The sequence below is a fragment of the Marmota marmota genome, unplaced genomic scaffold (genome assembly GCF_001458135.2).
Source record: "Marmota marmota marmota unplaced genomic scaffold, marMar, whole genome shotgun sequence".
Classification (NCBI taxonomy): domain Eukaryota; kingdom Metazoa; phylum Chordata; class Mammalia; order Rodentia; family Sciuridae; genus Marmota; species Marmota marmota.
This window is the reverse complement of record NW_025999991.1, coordinates 7,732,255-7,752,126: the sequence shown is the minus strand read 5'-3', so window position 1 is coordinate 7,752,126 and position 19,872 is coordinate 7,732,255. Positions and strand designations below refer to the sequence as shown.

Here is a 19,872-nt window from a genome sequence, read left to right as displayed (position 1 = left end):
CAGAGAGGCTGAGTGAGGCAGGGTGGGAGGAGGAGGGGGGTGGGGGAGGACCACCAACACGGGCCCCCCTATTCACACCCACAAGCTTAGGGAGCCACTGTTTTTATTTTTTTCTCCTATTTAATATAATTTACTGGGGACATCTGAATATCTGATTCCTGAAATATGTAACACATCTACTTGTTAAATGTATAAAAATAGATAATTTAAAATCTTACATTATTCAAATAGAATTCTCTATAGGTCCTCAGATTTTATAGGAGTTAAACAGAAAAGAAAAAATGAGGTAAAAAATGGTGGCTAGGATATCTGACACCATGTTCTCTCTCTGTAGACTTGGTACTGACCTGTGTGCTGCCTACGGTGCTTGGTGAGGGCGTGTCGGGTCCCACCGGCAAAGCCGCAGAGGTCACACAGAAACGACTTCTCGCCTGTTGCAACAATAAACAGATGAGGGACTGCGGAGGTCACAGATCATTAAAACATATCTATCAAGGCTTTCAGGGTTACTAATTCCTCCAATCAAATGTTTCCATGTAAATATGTCAAATGGGAATGAAATTACCACTGCGGTTTATTGACTGTGATAAAATCTGAAAAGCACCACTGAACATAATTACATACTTGTCAGACCCATAAAAATTAGCTTTATTATCAATGGAATGGTTTTGTACAACTTCATTTCTGGTAGATGTCTTCCAGATGGGGCTGCTTTATGCACTTGAACAGTTTTTATGCATATCCTGATTTTTTACAATTCCCATACATCTGGCCTTTCCGAGCTAAGTAAAGATTGCTTGGAATTGTTAATATACAGTATATATGATTCTGCTTACATAAAACATATTGAATTTTCTAACAACTTAAGAATATTGAATTGTTTTTACCTATTCTATCTGGGTCTTGTTTAATCACTTCTACTTATGATATGAATTAAATGGTTTCTTTGAACATACTGAAGATCCTGAAACAATGAAATCTACATTACTCAGTACCAACAGCAATTCAATGCTGTTTATGCTTCTTGAACTTTCATGGCATAGGAAAGGAAGTCTAGGGATTGCTAAAGAAATTCTATAAAAATTCATACTATTTATCTTTAATGATAGCTCTGGACTTGAACCCTCTGCAACAATTAAAGACAGATTTGGCAGATGTAGTAATGTTATAAGTGGTGAAAGTGCTCATTTTTTTTTAGCCTTTGTTACACAAACTAATATCTTGCCCTACAGTTTATAAATACAATATATCTTTCTACTGTTGCTTATTTAGGCAGTAAGATCTGGCCAGCTAGGCAGTTCATCCCACAAGACTCACAAAGAAGGGCAAAACAGAATAAAAATGCTAACCTTGGAGAGATTCAGTGAAATTATAAAATACTTTTCCTGAAATAAAATAAATCACTTGTAATCTATATCTACCCCATTTACTCACTCAGACATTTAATGCAACAAGTCTTTCCCAGGTTTGCCCATATCAATCTGCTTTGTCCTAGAGTTTTGGTACATTATAACAGAGAGTTAGCTTGCCATGTTAGGGGAAGCTGAAATTGCCTTTGTAAGGTCAGAATGAACAGTAAACACAGAAAGGCAGAATACCTGTGGTAATTGAAAAAAAATATTTCCATTACTTAAGAGCACTATTGGCTTTTATAATTTAAAGGAACACTTATTAATAAGAAACCTTTAAAAAAATGTTTGCTCCTATTTCCCAATGCTATGTTATATTGTTTACTATTAAAAAAAAATGAAGCTGAATTAAATATTTTTACTATCTTTACTTTCTTATTTCTGGGTTAAATTTATTTCTTGGCATCATTAATTCATTATAGACAAAACAGAGTAGATGGGCTGTGAAGAATAAAGTGTAATTATAATCACTCATTTAATTATTTAATCAATTTGAAATATAAATCTTTCTAACTAGCTGTTGTATCAATTAAATAACACTGAAGTAGACTTTTTGTTATTCCCCAAAGACAATTTGCTTGTTGATATTAGCATACTATTCTATGTTGAGGCAAAAATGTTCTGTCCAATTTCTTCATTACCCCAGCTTTCCGGGCTCTCTTTTGGGTGTACTGGCACAAACACACATTCCCACAGATGTAGAAAGCAGGTAAGGCACTCAGGCGGGGTATGAGGGTGTATCACTACACACAGGCACAGGCACGCATACATGCATTCTGCAGTGTGTGCAGCAGGAATGTCAGTGTGGCAGCACTCAACTGTCACACTTTCTAAAAAGAAATGAGTATTCTTATTGCTTTTGAATTCAAGAAAAAGTGTTTTTCCTTCCTGTCATTTATGAACTTCTTTGTGACCTATATCTTTTCTTCTAAAATAAAAAAAAATTCTCATAGGATTTACATTCTATATATCTGTATCTGTATTGATATATCACATATATGTGTATGTTGTATATAGTAAGTTCTAGTCCTATCCCTATTTTAAAATAAATATAAAGACACAAAGAAAAAACTTATTCATTTTCCATGTGATTTGATTCTGGATACATTAGTGACCTTGATTTTTTGATGTGTAGGATTTTATTTAGGATGTTAGTCTCCAATGTATTGTGTGTCATATTTACCTTGGTGGCTTGATTTGTTTTTCATTCTAAATTCAATTTTCACTTGCTTTGGGGGGGGTAGTTAGGGTTAAACATTGGGCAAAAGAATATTTTTTGAGAAAACAAGAAAAAGCTCAATGCAATATTTCACTTAATAAAGAGGGGGTTCATTAGCATGTCATATTTTTACATTGAGATTTAATAGAAGACTTCTTTTCATAACAACTTGTATTAGTTTCAAGTGTGCCATTCTGCATTCAAATGTAGAAAGACACGGAAACCAATCCTTTATTTTCTATTAGAAAACAGCCACTGTCCCCTATCTCTCATTATGGTGCAGACTACAAGACCTAACAACAAAAATCTATATTATTGATCCAGCCAAGTCTCCACAATTATTCTTTAGAAGGAAACGCCGACGATAAATTACATCTGCACTGGCTTTTCATCTGCTGCTCGATATAAGTGATCTCTCAGGGCAGGCTGGAGACCTTAAATCGTCAACACCCTTGTCAAGGAAGCTAAGGAGGCCTAGGCTTCCCACAAACTGCTTCAGAAGAACTTTTAACCTATAATTTCTAACAATAATATAGGATTTTTGGCAATGAGAAGAACATTTGAGAATGCGGATGAAAATTTATTATTCTTTTCACTGAAATAAAATACATTCTGAGAGGTGTAAAGAAGACCACAAAAATACCAAATAGTTCACAGTAATATAGTTATACTGATATAAGGAAAGCACTCAGACATAAGCATATAAGGAAGTTTTCGGCCCACTGTAATAAGACAAAGAAAAACAAATCATAAACACAGCACATGACAACAGCACACACATGGAATCTATAGTGATGAAGGCCCTAACTGAGCATTCTCAGTACTATGCCCAATAGAGGTGTGTTCTCAACACTGTTTTTGCTATCAATCTGTTTAAATTCCAGAGTCCTTTCTATGTCTTGATGCAAATTTATGTTAATTTATTCCTTTTAATGTTTATTTTTCTGAAAAAAATTTTCAGTAACTCAATATAGATTAGTCTCTATGTGTTATCAAAAACTTAGACCTGACAGCATTATTTCCTGAAGAAAGGCATTAACTTTTTTAAAACTTTTAAATAGTAAGTAAAATCAAGAGTCAATATTATGCAAATATATTATGGGAACTAGAACATGTCGGTAAGAAAAGAGAAGACTTGCTCTCTTTGAAAACTTAATATTCCAAACGATCCTTGACAAAAATCACATCTAAAAAGATGTGTCAATACACATACTCACACATGCGTGCACATGCGCGCACACACACACACTCTATAAATGAGGTTCCAGATATGAACCTATGCATGCTCACAAGCATGCACACACGCTTTAAAATGTCAATTTAAAGCTACCCTGAGTATTACTGAAAGGTAATAAATGATATCATACATTTTCATATGCAATTACTACATCTTAAACACATTCTATGACTAGGACAGTTCCCTCCTGCTCAGCCAATGGGATAGAAGGGGCGTGGCACACCTGTGTGTGTCCTGTAGTGGTCTTTCATCGCAGAGGCTGTGAGGAATGAATAATGGCATGTGGGCCAGGTACACTTAAATGGCTTTTCTCCCGTGTGGAGTTTCATGTGGTTGTTCAGGGCCCACTTCTCTGTGAAACTTCTATCACATAAGTGACATGTAAATTTCCTGCATGAAAGAGAGAGAAAACAATGTAAATACTGCCTGCACAGGAACATCAAAGGCCCCAGATGGACCCTGGGTAACCCTGGAGTGTGGTGTGCACACAGCCTCTGTGAGGAGAACTGCAGGCCTGGTCTGTCATGTCTGTATAACCAGGCATTGATTTTTCTGTCGAGGCCTGGCACTTCAGCCATTTATTCTCTGCTTTGCGGTTGGGCCCAACGGGTTTGAAAAATTCTGTTACAGTCCAGTCACCCCTGAGGCAAAAGTGAGAATAGATTTCACCTGTACAGGCCTACACCACTTATCCAGGGCATAGGCTGTCAGAGCAAAGGCTAAATGAAATGCTATCCATACTCCACCACTCAGACAAGCCCTGCTGCCTGCCAGGCGGGTGGCTGGTGCTGCTGCAACTGTGCCTCGCCTCAGACACCCAGCAGCCCACACCACAAAGCTCCCAGGGAGAAAAGGGAGTCCCTATGACTCCCTGATTGAGGGGGCCTCTGGGTTATCACACTGGTACCCAAAAAAAAGCTCCTTTGATAAAGGCAAAAACATCTGAACTGTAGATTGTTATAAAAAGAGTCTCTGACCGAAAGAAATTGCAAGTTATTTCCTATATGGTAGGGGAGGGTGGCTGAAAATAATCAATAAGTATTTACATAATAAAATATTTCAGGTTCCAAGTTCAGTTTAAGCTTTTAAGACTCTTAATAATAAAGGAAATGTGAACCTTTAATATATTCTCTGGTTGATCTTATCATCTCTTTGCAAAAACCTACATTTATAAGGTCATCACTAAAAATTACTTTCTACATTTAATACTACTGGGTTTAAAACAATCCCTCTGACAATGAGTCTAGTAAATTAATTTGGGATGATTAACAATCAAATAAAAGCAAATTAAAATTCAATAATCAAAAGTAAAACATTTTAATAAGTTGATAGGCATCATGTCATGGCAGTTGACATCAACCACATTCAAGTAAACTGCACTTTTATCCAGTTAGTACAATTAAAAATGTAAAAGATCATAGCACTCTTGTCTTAAGTTATGAACGAAGAGCTCTATAAAGAGAATAAACTTCCATAAAGGTTTTAATCATGACTTTACAGATTTCTTTAGCCTCATTAGGGCAGATTAACAATCCCAGCTCCAAATAGAAAACTTTTCCATTTTGGGGTATATGTGAATTACTTTAACAAATAAAACATTCAGGCTTACTATTATGAACCAAATTATAAATTGCCTGTTATAAAAATCTCTCATTGTGTATATTTATAAAGTTAAATCTTAAATGGAATAGAAGCATTGCTAAATATTTTAGAAATGCCATAACATATCATAAGTGCTTCATTAATAGTAAATTGCTAATTTATTTATCTCTACAATGTACGTGAAGAAACACTATATTTACATCCATTAATGCAGTCTGATTTCAAAATTACTATATCATTTGATCATTGCTTACTGGTACTAGAGAATGACAAATATAACTAAATACTTTGAAATTCACTGTAAAAAAAATCATGTCTGTATATCTCTTTGACAGGTCTTCATGCATTTAACATTTCAAAACCATGACAGGGATCTTATTTCCAAGATAAATTCCCCTATCTACTTATTTCTTCATGTATTTATTGTGGATCTAACCTTCTCCTACAAGAAATAAATAAGGAGGTTAAATAGATGCTATCTTTTAACAAATAGTTTCTCCAGACTGTATTACAACTTCATGAATGACAAAATAAATCCCTCATTTTAAAATCTACCATGATGTACATTTAACAAAATTACCTGTATGAAACCTCAATATATGTACTCTATTATTCATATGTAATAAAAATGTTAAACTAAAGCTCAGTGCCTGTCATAAAACAACAAAAGCCAGATAACAAAGAAGTAAGACTACCACTGGACTTTCAGAAAACCTCATATGTTTTACAATCTGCTTTATGAAAATAAATAAGTTCACCCACTGACAGCTTGAAAAGAACTGGAAATATTACCAATGTAAACTGTCTTTATAAAGATTAAGACCTACTCATTGATGGCATGTCTCCTGGAATTACACAAATTTTGACCCTCAAATATTCTAAAATACTTGCCTTCACTCAACATCAGTGGGGAATTCTGTCATCTCCCAAGGGACTCTGGCTCTCCTGGGGCTTGGAGAAATGTCGCCAGGAGACACCATGAGCTAAAGCAAAGGAGTGTCAGTGTGTGCTCTGGATGGAATTTAGAAGCACCTGACCATCTGCCACTGCAAAAACACTGTCTGGAGAGTTCAGAACAATCAAGGAAAATGCCTCTCAAGGAAATTACAAGATACTAAGAAAGAAAAACTATTCACAAAAATAAACTCTATGCTAGGAAAAAATGTAAAGTGCCATCATAAATTTAAAACAAGGGCAATAACGAGATAGGAGAGATTAGAGACTTCCCAGAGGTGGCCTTTAATTTAGACTTTAAAAGGTAGGTGACAATTGGAAATGTAGAGCCAGCAGGAAAAATTCCAATCATAGGAAACGCATGAAAATGCCTTGTATCTGGGAGGAAAGGCACTGGGAGTGCCCTGCCCAATGGGACTCCACACTGCCTGCAGAGTCCTGAGTGCAGCCTACACGGCCAGTCAGGGGTATGGCAAAGCCCTGTGACTCAAGGTGTGAGGTTAAAGGTCATAAAATATTTCCTATCCACCTGTGGTGTTTTTACATAAGAAACTTCTTGCCTAATTGAATTTGTAATAAAAAGATGTTTACTTTGCAAAACTAAGCTAGTGGAGACAATTTTTTAAGAAGGTCGGTTGAAGGATGTACAAAGGTAACTAATGGGCAATCTTTTAGAGATTACAGCATTAGAGGGTAAATAATATAAGCACCTGAAAGAACATCATGACATTTGGTTCACCCTACCAGTAAAGCCAGAAAACGGCCTAGTACTCAGTGGAGTTGTATGAATTATTTCATACCACCTGGATGAAATGAACTGTGATGAAGAGTTTGAGTTCTTCCTCTAATCTCACAGCTTTCAGAATCCGAATTCAAAATGTGGACATCACAGTAAAAGGAGTCATTCATCAAGCCTCCCAGTTTTCCAATATTTGGTCTTTCTCCTTCCCTGGCACTCATATTGGTTCACAAATGGTGGTCTATCTCAAACCAAAAGAAACGCAGAGCTGCACCTACGGCAGTGATCTACGTGCACAGACAACAGCCATGTTTTCTATATTTGCTTTCTTTTGGGACTACAAGCTTTTGAAACTAAATTTTAAATTTCTAAACATTTATAAATCCATATTTTTAAAAAACGTAATAGCACAGCAGAGGCATGAGAAACATGCTCAGCAGAATGTCTTTTCTGAGCAGAGAAACCGACTCCCTTGCTATTGGCAGCTGCTCTGGCTCCTAAATTCTTTGTATCTGCTTCATGTTTACTGAAGATACACCCACCATGCAGTGCTGTTAGATCTTGAATCAAAAGGGCTCAGCTTGTTCCCTCCCCTTCCCTTCCCAGGGCTTCACGAGATATATTTACTAGATACAAAGAGATTGGAAAAGTTGCAAAAGGAAACAAAATCACAAGCCAAAGAAATCAAAATGATACCAGATTTCTCACCAGACACCTGGGTAATCAGAAGGCAATGTAGGAATGACCAGGAAATTTGGGGGAAAATAATTTCAATGGTATAATGTTATTTATAACATCTTTAGCAAGTCCAACCAAGAGGTGTTTTCATTAGAGTTCCTGGGATGGAGCTGTCTATGATGAGAAAAAATGTTTGAAATAAAGCCCTTTTTTGCTTATGGGAAACTTGTTGTGGCAGTCAACTTAGAGTTAATCTTTTAGTACAAATGTATAAGGATTCCTAAATTAAACAGGGATTCCTAAATAAAATCAAAGAATTTTTCCGGTATTTTGTTATGAGAGGGCTCTCTACCCTTAGCACTCCTGTCAACCTACAGTGGCCCTAAGTGCTCTGCCTGCTATATTCAGGGGCAGCAGTAGAGGACAAAAGGGTTGGAAAGTGCCAAGGAACTTTTTTCAGAAAGTTTCTTTTTGCAAAGTAGAAGTAACACGCTCAAGATTTAAATCCACATCTCCAGCTTTGAAGAAAATATACTAAATAGCCCCACTGTGAGCTATATAACAAAAACTAGAAATTCTCATCTGGGTGTTATTAGGTATCATGGACAAAGGACAAAAAATAAGTAAAGGAGCTAAATTATGATTATATTAATAACAGGTCTGTCTTTATAGATATTGTGGGCTTAGTCTCTGTTAAAGTATTTGCCTGCTTTTAAATGTCTAAATGGCAAATTATACTGTTTACATTGGTATAACAATTATAATGTCATCTTTCCATATTATAAAAGTATCAAAAAATGAATTTTTATACTTGTCCCTCAAATTAAGTATTTAAATATTATTTTTTAAAAATTAAACTCTAGTAGGTAGATATTCATTTTATTAGAAACTCAAATGAAAAATCTGCATACATTCCAACTATATACAAAGATACAAGTATTTTGAAAAAATGCTCTTAATTTATTTTTAAAAAGAATTAAGATAAGAAGTATCATCAATATATTTTTATGTTGTTTCCTAATCAGTACAATTCAGGATGATTCTGAAATATAATCACTTTTGCTATACTTTTTAAAGTAAACACGTTCTATTTCTGTCTTTTATTCCATAATAATCTATTTATTTCAAGTTAGATGCCACTGAGAAACACTGTGCTGTGGAGGTGGGAGTACTAAGGATTAATCCTGTGGACCTCTACCACTGAGCCACATTACCAGTCCTTTCTTTGATTTGATTTTGAGACATTCAGAGACAGGGTCTCACTCAATTGCCCAAGCTAGCCTTGAACATGCCGTTTTCCTGCTGTAGCCTCCTGTGTAGTGAAGATTATAGCTGTGCACCACTTTGCATGGCTCCATTGACAAATACTTGCAAAAGTATAGACATGTAAAAATAAATGTTCTCAATTAACATTCAAACAATCATAAGATGAGGAGCAGGCAAATTATGAGTTTAATCATGAAATGAAAGACCCTTATGATATGAAAATGAATTAACTAAAGCCACATATATAATTAGTTAATTCATTTCACATCATGAGGTCACATATATAATTTTAAAAAATCTTACAAATGTAATTGCATTAAAAAACAAGAGTAAGATTATATCACATATAATTAAAAATAATCAACATTAAATATATAAACATGAAGCCCACATGCAAAAGAACATACTATATCACTGGAGGACACAGCTAACACCTGTCATGAGGTTAAGGGAGCAGACTAGTACAGTGACAACTACAGCTCTAACTTTTTGTTGTATTTAAAAAGAAGGATTCTGAAATGAACATGACTACAATTAACATCACCCAGTTTTTTAAATTTTCATAATTCAAAACCAGTATTTAATTAAATAAACAATATTCCTCATTTCCTCCATATGACACCTTGGGGGTAGTCTTGCTGAATTAATAAATCACACAAACCTATATATATTAGAAACAAACCAATAAGCAAGCAAGACAGGGTGCCACAAATAAAACTTTCATAAAAGAGTAGGCTAACATTTGTCAAAATATTTAAAAAATTATATAGGCACACTCCCTTTTGAAACTGTGATACAGCGGTGTTGATTCATTGAAAATTATTACTGTAAAACTAAACAGATATCAAAAAAATTTAATTGACAGATATGGCTGCTCTTTGTGAATGAATAATCAATACAGAAATATAAAAGCAAGGGAAGGCTTATATAATTCCTAGCAAGAAAACCCAACGTCCTAATGAATGTTTCAACAATTTCTAAGTTTCTCAAACACTACCAGTGCACAGTTTCTTTGGAATAAAAGCTTCCTTTTGAATGATAATAATTTAATAATTATATAATGATACACTAAGAGATAGAAAGAAAATGATGTGGTCTTTGTACATAGGGTTGCCATGCAAGTTTCTGCAGAGCTGCAAATAGAACTGAGAGTGAATCCTTCTTGAACAAAGGAGCCCATGAAAGGGCACAGAAAGACAACCACAAAGAGCAACTGTAATGCTCACTTAATTCACAGGAGAAGATTATACTTAAAAAGTAACCTGAGTACCCCAAAGGATAACCAAGAAAAATTGAAGAAGTTTGAGAAATTTGTCCACAATAATAATTTCAGTATCTATAAGCATCACACTTATGAGATGCTTTTCATGTTTCTGGCCCAGGAAACATTTAAGTAAAAATAAAAATATGCAATACTGCTTTTAGAAATAAAGAACTATTCGGGCTGGGGATGTGGCTCAAGCGGTAGCACGCTCGCCTGGCATGCATGCGGTCCGGGTTCGATCCTCAGCACCACATACAAACAAAAATACTAAAAAATAAATATTAAAATTCTCTCTCTCTCTCTTAAAAAAAAAAGAACTATTCATATGTTACAGGCACTAAAACCACAACAGATATCTCAATATTATTCCAGAGTAATGCTGTTCATCTTATTTCTATGTAGTTCCAAAGTATTAAACAATGCTTAAATGTAATGTGCAACTTTAAAATAGAAAATAAAAAATTTCAATTTTCTATAAATTGAATTATCAAAAAGGCATAAATAGCTAAAGATCAATAATTATATTAAGAAAGTTGGTGACATCATCCATCGATAATCTACTTGAGAATATGTGTAATGTATATATAAAGGCCTCAATGAATAAAATCAAAAGTGTTCCATGATGATATTGATGTCTAGAATATTTAAATTAGGCTACTATTTTGAAAGTCTGTTTCACATTACATAAAAACAGGAGCATAATTTATATCAAGAAGCCATAAAAACCTAAAATTAGTTAAGATCTCCTTTCCTAAATTCAACCCTGAAGACTCCAGAGAAGCTTCCAGAGGAGAAGTGGGAAGTTCCCTCAAGGGCTTCTGCACACAAAACCAGGGAGCTTGCACTTAAGCTAAGAGTCTCCAGGGTCTTCTTGCCCTGAACAGGTGATAATTAGTCTAATTAACAGACTAGATCCTTTTAACTAGTAACAAAAAAAAAATTTAACCATGCTGAAGCCTGTCATTTTTAAAACTCTTAACAGCACACAGGCTGCAAAAGCTGTAAAATATATTTTCCTATTTCATTTCAATTCAGTTCAAGGGTTGAAAAGGTTTTTGTCAAAATAATTTTTGGGAGGAGCATTAAGTAGAATATTAATGTCAAGACATCTTAAGCCAATAACAAGCAAGACAATGACTAGTTCTACAGAAAGACATTGGAGGACTACAACTGCTGTGTCCTAAATGTTTTGAATTTGTCTTTAAAACCTCATTCCTATGGAATTTTTCATTGTCAAAGAGACCATAAACTCTGGTCTAACCATAACCATCCTACACAATATTAGTTGGATTTCTCCCCCATTATATCACAAAAACTCAGCAACACATCAGTGTCTCAGATCAGGGGTAAGAAACCCTCTGTGTAAGAACCAGATGAAAAATACTGTCAGTTCTGGAGCCATGAGGTCTTTGACACAACTACACACCTCTGCCAAGGTAGTACAGAAGAAACAGAAGACAGTGTGTAAAGAAATTAGTATGGCTGTGTTCCAATAAAGCTTTATTTACAAAAGCGGGCAGTGGGCCTTATCTGGACTATCGTTTGCCAATCCCTGCCTCAAAGGATGGGTCATATTCTTCCACCTCTACTCTCCAAATACACTGATCTACCTACATATAGTAAAAGAACCAAAAGTCCAATGCTGCTGGCATATCGAGGCCCTTCTTAGGAATAAATACCCTTCTTAGGATTTAAGAAGTTGTTTCCCCCTAAAATAGTTCAAGTTTCTTATAGACTTTAAAATATTAAATGCAGAGAACAGTTGAAAGGAATTATACTATATATGATATCCATTCCAGTCACAGGCTCCCTGTCCCTTTTGAAAACCACTCTTTGCAACTATATCACAGGTCATAGGCTGGAGAACCAGGAAATAGAAACAATTCTAACTAACCATAGAAGTCAAGTCCTACAGAACAAGGCATGCATTAAATTTCTACAGTTCTCTAGTCTAAATTAAATTTTATGACTTCAGGTTAGATATGAAAACACTGGATTTATGTAAGGAAGGTTAAACAGTAGTTACAAATACAGGACTAATATTAATGTTTAAATAAAGTATTAAGAGCATTTCTTTTAAATCACTGCTCTTACCAATGTATATAAAATAACAAAATGTATCCCAATAGCTTATACCTTCATCCCAAGGCCTTGACTAGCTTTTAACCTTTGGACATTTATAACAGAATTCTAACAATCTCTAAATTACTATACTTCTGCTACTTCTATAATAATCAATCAATAAAAACGATGTATTGGGATATACTGTGTATCTAGCAATGATCTATAGTATGGACAACCTTTAAATAAACTAAAGAAATCTATTCCTCCCAATAAGGAGCCTATGACACAATGATCAACACTAATGTCTATGAAATCATGAGAACACAATGCCATCACCAAAAAAGAAAGGAAGGAAGGAAGGAAGGAAGGAAGGAAGGAAGGAAGGAAGGAAGGAAGGAAGGAAGAAAAACAGATTTAAAATATGTACAGAAAAAAAATCTCAGTGAAAACAGAATACTGGAAAAGTCTTCTTGTGCAAGGTGGATTTCAGATAAGTCTGGCAGGTCACAGTTGACTCCTACAGTGCAAACAACAGCAAGAACAACCTCAGCGTCAAAAGTGAGGATAGAGATAGAGATGTGGCACCTGGAAGTGATGAGCCAATCATAAGATGGAATGCAGGTGTGATGCACAGGATACAGAAAGTCATGCACTTTTAGCTCTCAAGTTCAATGGTCTTGATTGCCAGGAGGAACAACCACTCTCTTTCTGTTTTTTACTATCTGTCCTCAGTCCATGCTCTTTACAATTATTTATCATTTTGTAAGAAACTACATACATGTAGCTTTACTCTTCACAATTATCTATGATCAGACAGAGAGAACTTAGGCACACAACCCACAGCTATGTGCATGCCTAGAAGAAAACCTATTTTAACAACTGTCTCAATCTGAGATTTAGGATAGACTCACTTTGTTTTTTTTTGGTAAAGGGATTGAACTCAGGGGCACTCAAACACTGAGTCACATCCCCAGCCCTATTTTGTATTTTATTTAGAGACAGGGTCTCAGTGAGTTGCTTAACACCTTGTTGTTGCTGAGGTTGGCTTTGAACTTGTGATCCTCCTGCCTCAGCTTCCTGAGCCACTGTGCCCGGCTAAGATGAAATCACTTTTAACTTTGACCAAGTAATATACAATCTTCCAGGCAGTGTTTTAGTAGTAACCAGAAGAGATTTGCATCAAGGTATACCCTTATTCATACTACAAAAATGTTTTTTTCAGAATCCTGAGAACATGTATAATTTGCAGGTCAACAAAAAATGTTTTAGTAGTTGTAATGATGAAACTATTTAACATGGTCATAACAGAATTAAAATGAAACAACAAATATAACTGTGGATATATTTAACCAAAACAGGCTTACAGAGAGGAGAAAAGCACAAATAAAAACCAAATGAACAAATGTCATTTTATTCCCTTTTATTGCTGAATTGTGTATATATGCCACGTTTTTTTTTTAATCCATTCATCCATTAAAGGGCATCTAGGTTGGTTCCACAGTTTATCTATTGTGAATGGTGCTGCTATGAACATTGATGTGGCTGTGCCCCTGTAGTATGCTGTTTTTAAGTCCTTTGGGTATAGATCGAGGAGAGGGACAGATGGGTCAAATGGTGGTTCCATTCCCAATTTTCCAAGGAATCTCCATACTGCTTTCCATATTGGCTGCACAAACTTGCAGTCCCACCAGCAGTGTATGAGTGTGCCTTTTCCCCCACACTTATTGTTGTTTTCGCCAACACTTATTGATTTTATGCATAATAGCTGCCATTCTCACTGGAGTGAGATGAAATCTTAGAGTGGTTTTAATTTGCATTTCTCTAATTGCTAAAGATGATGAACATTTTTTTCATTTTTCATGATTGAGTGTACATCCTCTTCTGAGAAGGTCTGTTCAGGTCCTTGGCCCATTTATTGATTGGGTTATTTGTTTTTTTGGTCTTTAGCTTTTTGAGTTCTTTATATACACTAGAGATTAGTGCTCTATCTGATGTGTGAGGGGTAAAGATTTGCTCCCAAGATGTAGGCTATCTATTCACCTTACAGATTGTTTCTTTTGCTGAGAAGAAGCTTTTTAGTTTGAATCCATCCCATTTATTGATTCTTGATTTTAATTCTTGCACCATAGGAGACTTATTAAGGAAGTTGGGGCCTAATCCCATAGGATGGAGATGAGGGCCTACTTTTTCTTCTATTAGACAAATTTTTACTCATCACACATCAGGGTCTGTGGTTTTATTCCTAGGTCCTTGATGTATTTTGAGTTGAGTTTTATGCATGGTTAAAGTTAGGAGTTTAATTTCATTTTGTTGAATATGGATTTCCACTTTTCCCAGCACCATTTGTGAAGATGCTATCTTTTCTCCAATGCATATTTTTGGCACCTTTGTCTAATATAAGATAATTGTAGTTTTGTGGGTTAGTCTCTATGTCTTTTATTCTGTATCGTTGGTCTACCAGTCTGTTTGGGTGCCAATACCATGCTGTTTTTATTAATATTGCTCTGTAGTATAGTTTAAGGTCTGGTATAGTGATGCCACCTGCTTTACTCTTCCTGCTAAGGATTGTTGCAGCTATTCTGGGTCTCCTATAATGCTAAGTGAAGTTAACCAATCCCAAAAAACCAAATGCCCAATGTTTTCTTTGATATAAGGATGCTGATTCATAGTGGGATAATGGGATAAGGAACAGGAGCATGGGAGGAATAAACCCCTATCTCTCACCATGCACAAAATTTAACTCAAAATGGATCAAGGACCTAGGAATTAAACCAGAGACTCTGTGTCTAATAGAAGAAAAGGTAGGCCCTGATCTTTAACATGTGGGATTAGGCCCCAATTTCCTTAATAAAACTCCTATAGCGCAAGAATTAAAATCAAGAATCAATAAATGGGATGGACTCAAACTAAAAAATTTCTTCTCAGAAAAAGAAACAATTTATAAGGTGAACAAAGAGCCTACATCCTGGGAACAAATTTTTACTCATCACACATCAGATAGAGTACTGATCTCTAGGGTATATAAAGAACTCAAAAAGCTAAACACCAAAAAAACAAATAATCCCAATCAATAAATGGGCCAAGGACTTGAACAGACACTTCTCAGAAGAGGATGTACACTCAATCAACAAATATATAAAAGAAATGCTCATCATCTCTAGCTATCAGAGAAATGTAAATCAAAACTACTCTAAGATATCATCTCACGCCAGTCAGAATGGCAGCTATTATGAGGAAAAACAACAATAAGTGTTGACGAGGATATGGGATAAAAGGTACAGTCATGCATTGCTGGTGGGACTGCAAATTGGTGCAGCCAATATAGAAAACAGGATTCTTTGGAAAATTGGGAATGAAAACACCATTTGACCCAGCTATCCCTCTCTTCAGACTATACCCAAAGGACTTAAAATCAGCATACTACAGGGACACAGCCACATCAATGTTTATAGCAGCACCATTCACAATAGATAAACTGTGGAGCCAACTAGATGCCCTTCAGTAGACGAATGGATAACAAAATGTGGCATATATCACAATGGGATTTTACTCAGCATTAAAAGAGAATAAAATCATGGCATTTGCAGGTAAATGGATGGTGTTAGAGAAGATAATGCTAAGTGAAGTTAGCAAACCCTCCCCCCCCACAAAAAAAAATGCCAAATATTTTCTCTTATATAAGGAGGCTGACTCATAGTAGGGTAGGGAGGGGGAGCATGGGAGGATTAGATGAATCTAGATAGGGAAGAGGGGTGGGAGGGATGGGGAGTAGACAGGGGATTAGCAAGGATGATGGAATGTGATGGACATCATTATCCAAAGTACTTGTATGAAGACACGAATTGGGTGTCAACATACTTTATATACAGAGATATGAAAAATTGTGGTATATATGTATAATAAGAATTGTAATGCAAAAAAACACACAACAAAGTACATGTATAAAGACAAGAATTGGTGTGAACATACTTTACAAACAAAGATATGAAAAATTGTGCTCTATATGTGTAATAAGAATTGTAATGCATTCCACTATCATGTATTTAAAAAAATAAAACAGTCAATAAAAAAAATAAAGGTGATCTTTTATTCCTGGTATGTATTCAGGTCAATATTTCTGAAACTCTTAGGAATAGAATGCCTCTTCATTTTATATCATATATAAATTCCTAGTATCTTACTAATATAAATCAAGAGAATTTTCTATATTTTACAACTGATTAAAACAATAATAGTAAGAAGCCACAGTTTCTTAAAACCAGTAATCCCTGCCAGCTCCAATTCTCCAATAACAAACTATTGGTGACTTTTTCCCCCCTCTGTAGTACTAGGAATTGAACCCGGGGTGCTTTACCACAGAGCAAAATCCCAGCACAGACCCTTTTATTTATTTTAAGACAGATTCTCACCAAGTTGCTAAGGCTGGCCTAAAACTTAAGATCCTGCCTCTGCCTCCCAAGTAGCTGGGATGAAACGTGTGCAATTCTGCCTGGTTCTTTTGGACACTTAAAAAGTAGTAGTTTTCTGTAGAAAATTAATAAGCCAGAGACTGATCATAAAGTAGTGTTTGGATAACATCTATAACCAATGAGATTTAAATTTGTTACTAGGATAACCCTTTTAGAACCATCAGCTGACGTCACGTGGTCAGCTCTTGGATTTTTGTACATCAGCTAAGGGAAAGTAATCACTGTTTATCCAAAATGGGACTTTATCCAGGATTAAAATATACTGTCAATTAAATTTTAATGACTGAAATAATATTTTTATCAAACAAGTTTTAAGCTGTGTACTAAAAATAATTATACATGTTCTTTCTCTTAAAAAAATATATTTCCGTTACCAGAACCTCTTCCACAGGCCCAGGTACTTTAGAAACCATCAGATATTGTATGTTGCAATTTGTCACTGGTCCTGGTATCTATTATGGATATAGAGTCTCTATGAATTTGAATACATAAGCTAGATTTAGAATATACTGCCTCTGTGATGATGATTGTGTGTGATTTGCTGGAGGTAGGAAAAGCAGCTTTTCCCAACTTATACATTTCATTGTCTTGAACTTTGTTATCATTTAGGCCATCCAGCATGTCAGGATGATCTAAGGAACCATTTGATCTCAAGGTAAGATTAGCGAGAAGGGTTGAGATGTATTGCCCAGTAATCTCAGAGTTCAGTACAAAATTGACCCTTTCTAAGGCCTTACTCCAACAAGCAGCAGGTACATTTATTTCTAGAGTAAATATCCAGGGGTCTTTGTGCACCAGAGCATCACCAAGTCTCAGCTGTAGTTTGGTAAACTAATTCAATGTAGACACTATAGAGCTTAATAGGATCACAGCATGCTTTGAATCATAATATTCTGATGTATAGATATATGAAAAGATCAGGTGGTAGAGATCTGATCTGACCCTTTCTGAATCATAAATTCACTGGAAAATGCAAAAATTGGTTAACATAAAAGGAAGATTTTAGGTTTTAAAGTTACTGTCATTCAACTGAGGTTTCATTATTACTAAAATATTGGCAGTCTCTAGCCTGTTTCTGACACATGCCTCCACCGTGCAATGGGTAAGAGGTAGTAACCTGCAACAAAACATAAGGAAAACCAGAGGATGCCTATGGGTACATTAAAGAACCTGTGAATGGGGGAATAAAGTGACATCTTAAATGGACAGCAAAGAATTTTATCAATTTAGTTTCCTTTCAATACAAAAAAGCATTGCTTATTTTAAAAGCTGGATGTCTGCAGTTATGACTTCTTCTTTTCTCAAAATTGATTCAAAGTTTTAATGTACTTTCATGTATTTTAAATTATTGGGAAAGGCTAAATCTACATAAGTATGTATATAAACAGTACATGTAGATTATTTACACTAATTTTTCAAATCTTCAACACCTCAAACAAAAGACCACATGGAGTAACAATATCATTTATTACACATCTTGCGGCATTTGGAATATTATACTGTATTTCCTTCTAATGAAACTAGGTGCTTAAAAATCAACTGGAAGGATACTAGTGAGAAAATGTGTTTATATTAGGCATAAGAATTAGGGAAACTAAAAGCATTAACTGAAGATATCAAAATGTGATAACAACAGAAAAAGAACTTTAAATTACAGCCTGGTCAAGAATCAAAAAGAAAATCAAAAAGACTGCTAGTTTGGACTTTATGATAAAAAGAAAACCAGACCACCTAACTCTATATTACTAATTTTCTCATTAAATATTTTCAGCCTGAAATGAATTAAAGTCCAAGAAAGTATTTTACTTAAGGTAATAACAACTCTCTGGGCCCTGAGTAGAAACAGCAGTGAAAGTTACAGGAGGGTCAGATACCACTGAATATGGGTTATACACCTGCCAGATGCCTCAGCAGAGTCTTGGGTAAGTGTACCAAATGTGCAGGGTACACTAGGAAAGGATGTTGCCCAGGACTCAAGTTTCAGAGAAGGGACCCATTATTTAAGGCTGTCTTTCAGCCTTAAAGCTAATAGCAAATCACAGGTGCTGTTCACTGCAATCAAGGATCCTCTGCATGCAAGGGCATAGCTCTAAGCGCTCAGTAATACGAAGGTGTCACCAGACTCTGGAGACCAGAACAGCTCTCCCATTAGCATTAGCACTAGCATTGTTTTATATTTCATTTTAACTCTACAATACACAAGCATCCTCACCATAGTGAACTTATCTGTATTCACCAGTTTACACAATGCCATCTCTCAACCACTGATTTTCTAATTATTTTCTACTCTCATATATGTACATTCTACAAAAGATTCTAGACAATTCAAGGACATTTGCATTGATGTTTAATTTTTTGATACTAATGAGAAATTGCTCTGATAATCAATTTCCCAATGACATGCTTAAAACTAAAAATCAAGCTGCTGGAATGAAGCCACATCATAGAAGTACAACTGATTCCTACTTCGACACCACAAAGCTGTGTGATGTTGGTGGCTTGATTATTCTTTCAGCCTTAATTCATATGCAGGTCAGTCTAAATTTCTACATACGTCAGTCAAGATGGAATAAATTATCTCCAAAATACAACTCAGCAATAAAAACCCCCTACTGTTCTCACTTCCATTGCTTTTAGACTGAATTCAGTACTAAGATAAGGAGTAGCTTAGCACAACTCCTAAACTTGTGAAGACATGCTACCAAAAAGGGCAGAGGCCACTGCAGCAGAAGAAAGAAGGTTCTGAGGAAGAGTAAACAAGTCATCTGGCTGGGACCCAACCAACCCACACAACTGGTGAGATACTCTACCTCAGTTCCTATATGTCTACAGTTCATACACAGGCAACGGACATAACCAAATGATTCCCTGGAACAAACAGATCGGAATTCAGGAGACAAAAGCTTGAGTATCTCTTTATCCTTTTATTTGTTCAAGACAGTAATAAAAAAAAAAAAAAAAAAAAAAACTG

The 19,872-nt window shown here is 35.4% G+C and overlaps 1 protein-coding gene across 7 annotated transcripts in view; it reads right to left on the bottom strand.

Annotated features, from left to right (window-relative positions):
• Znf407 (zinc finger protein 407) overlaps positions 1–19,872 on the bottom strand; it is a 424,361-nt gene that overhangs the window by 169,306 nt on the left and 235,183 nt on the right. For 5 of the 7 annotated variants that reach the window (XM_048806658.1, XM_048806657.1, XM_048806660.1 and 2 more), the window contains 2 exons: positions 4,089–4,255; positions 348–431 (listed from right to left, as the gene is read on the bottom strand). In XM_048806658.1, the coding sequence (XP_048662615.1) occupies positions 348–431; positions 4,089–4,255 (251 nt within the window). Of the gene's footprint in view, positions 1–346; positions 432–1,434; positions 1,599–4,088; positions 4,256–19,872 lie in introns of those variants that run through there. The other 2 variants (XR_007348960.1, XR_007348961.1) reach the window with 2 other exon arrangements.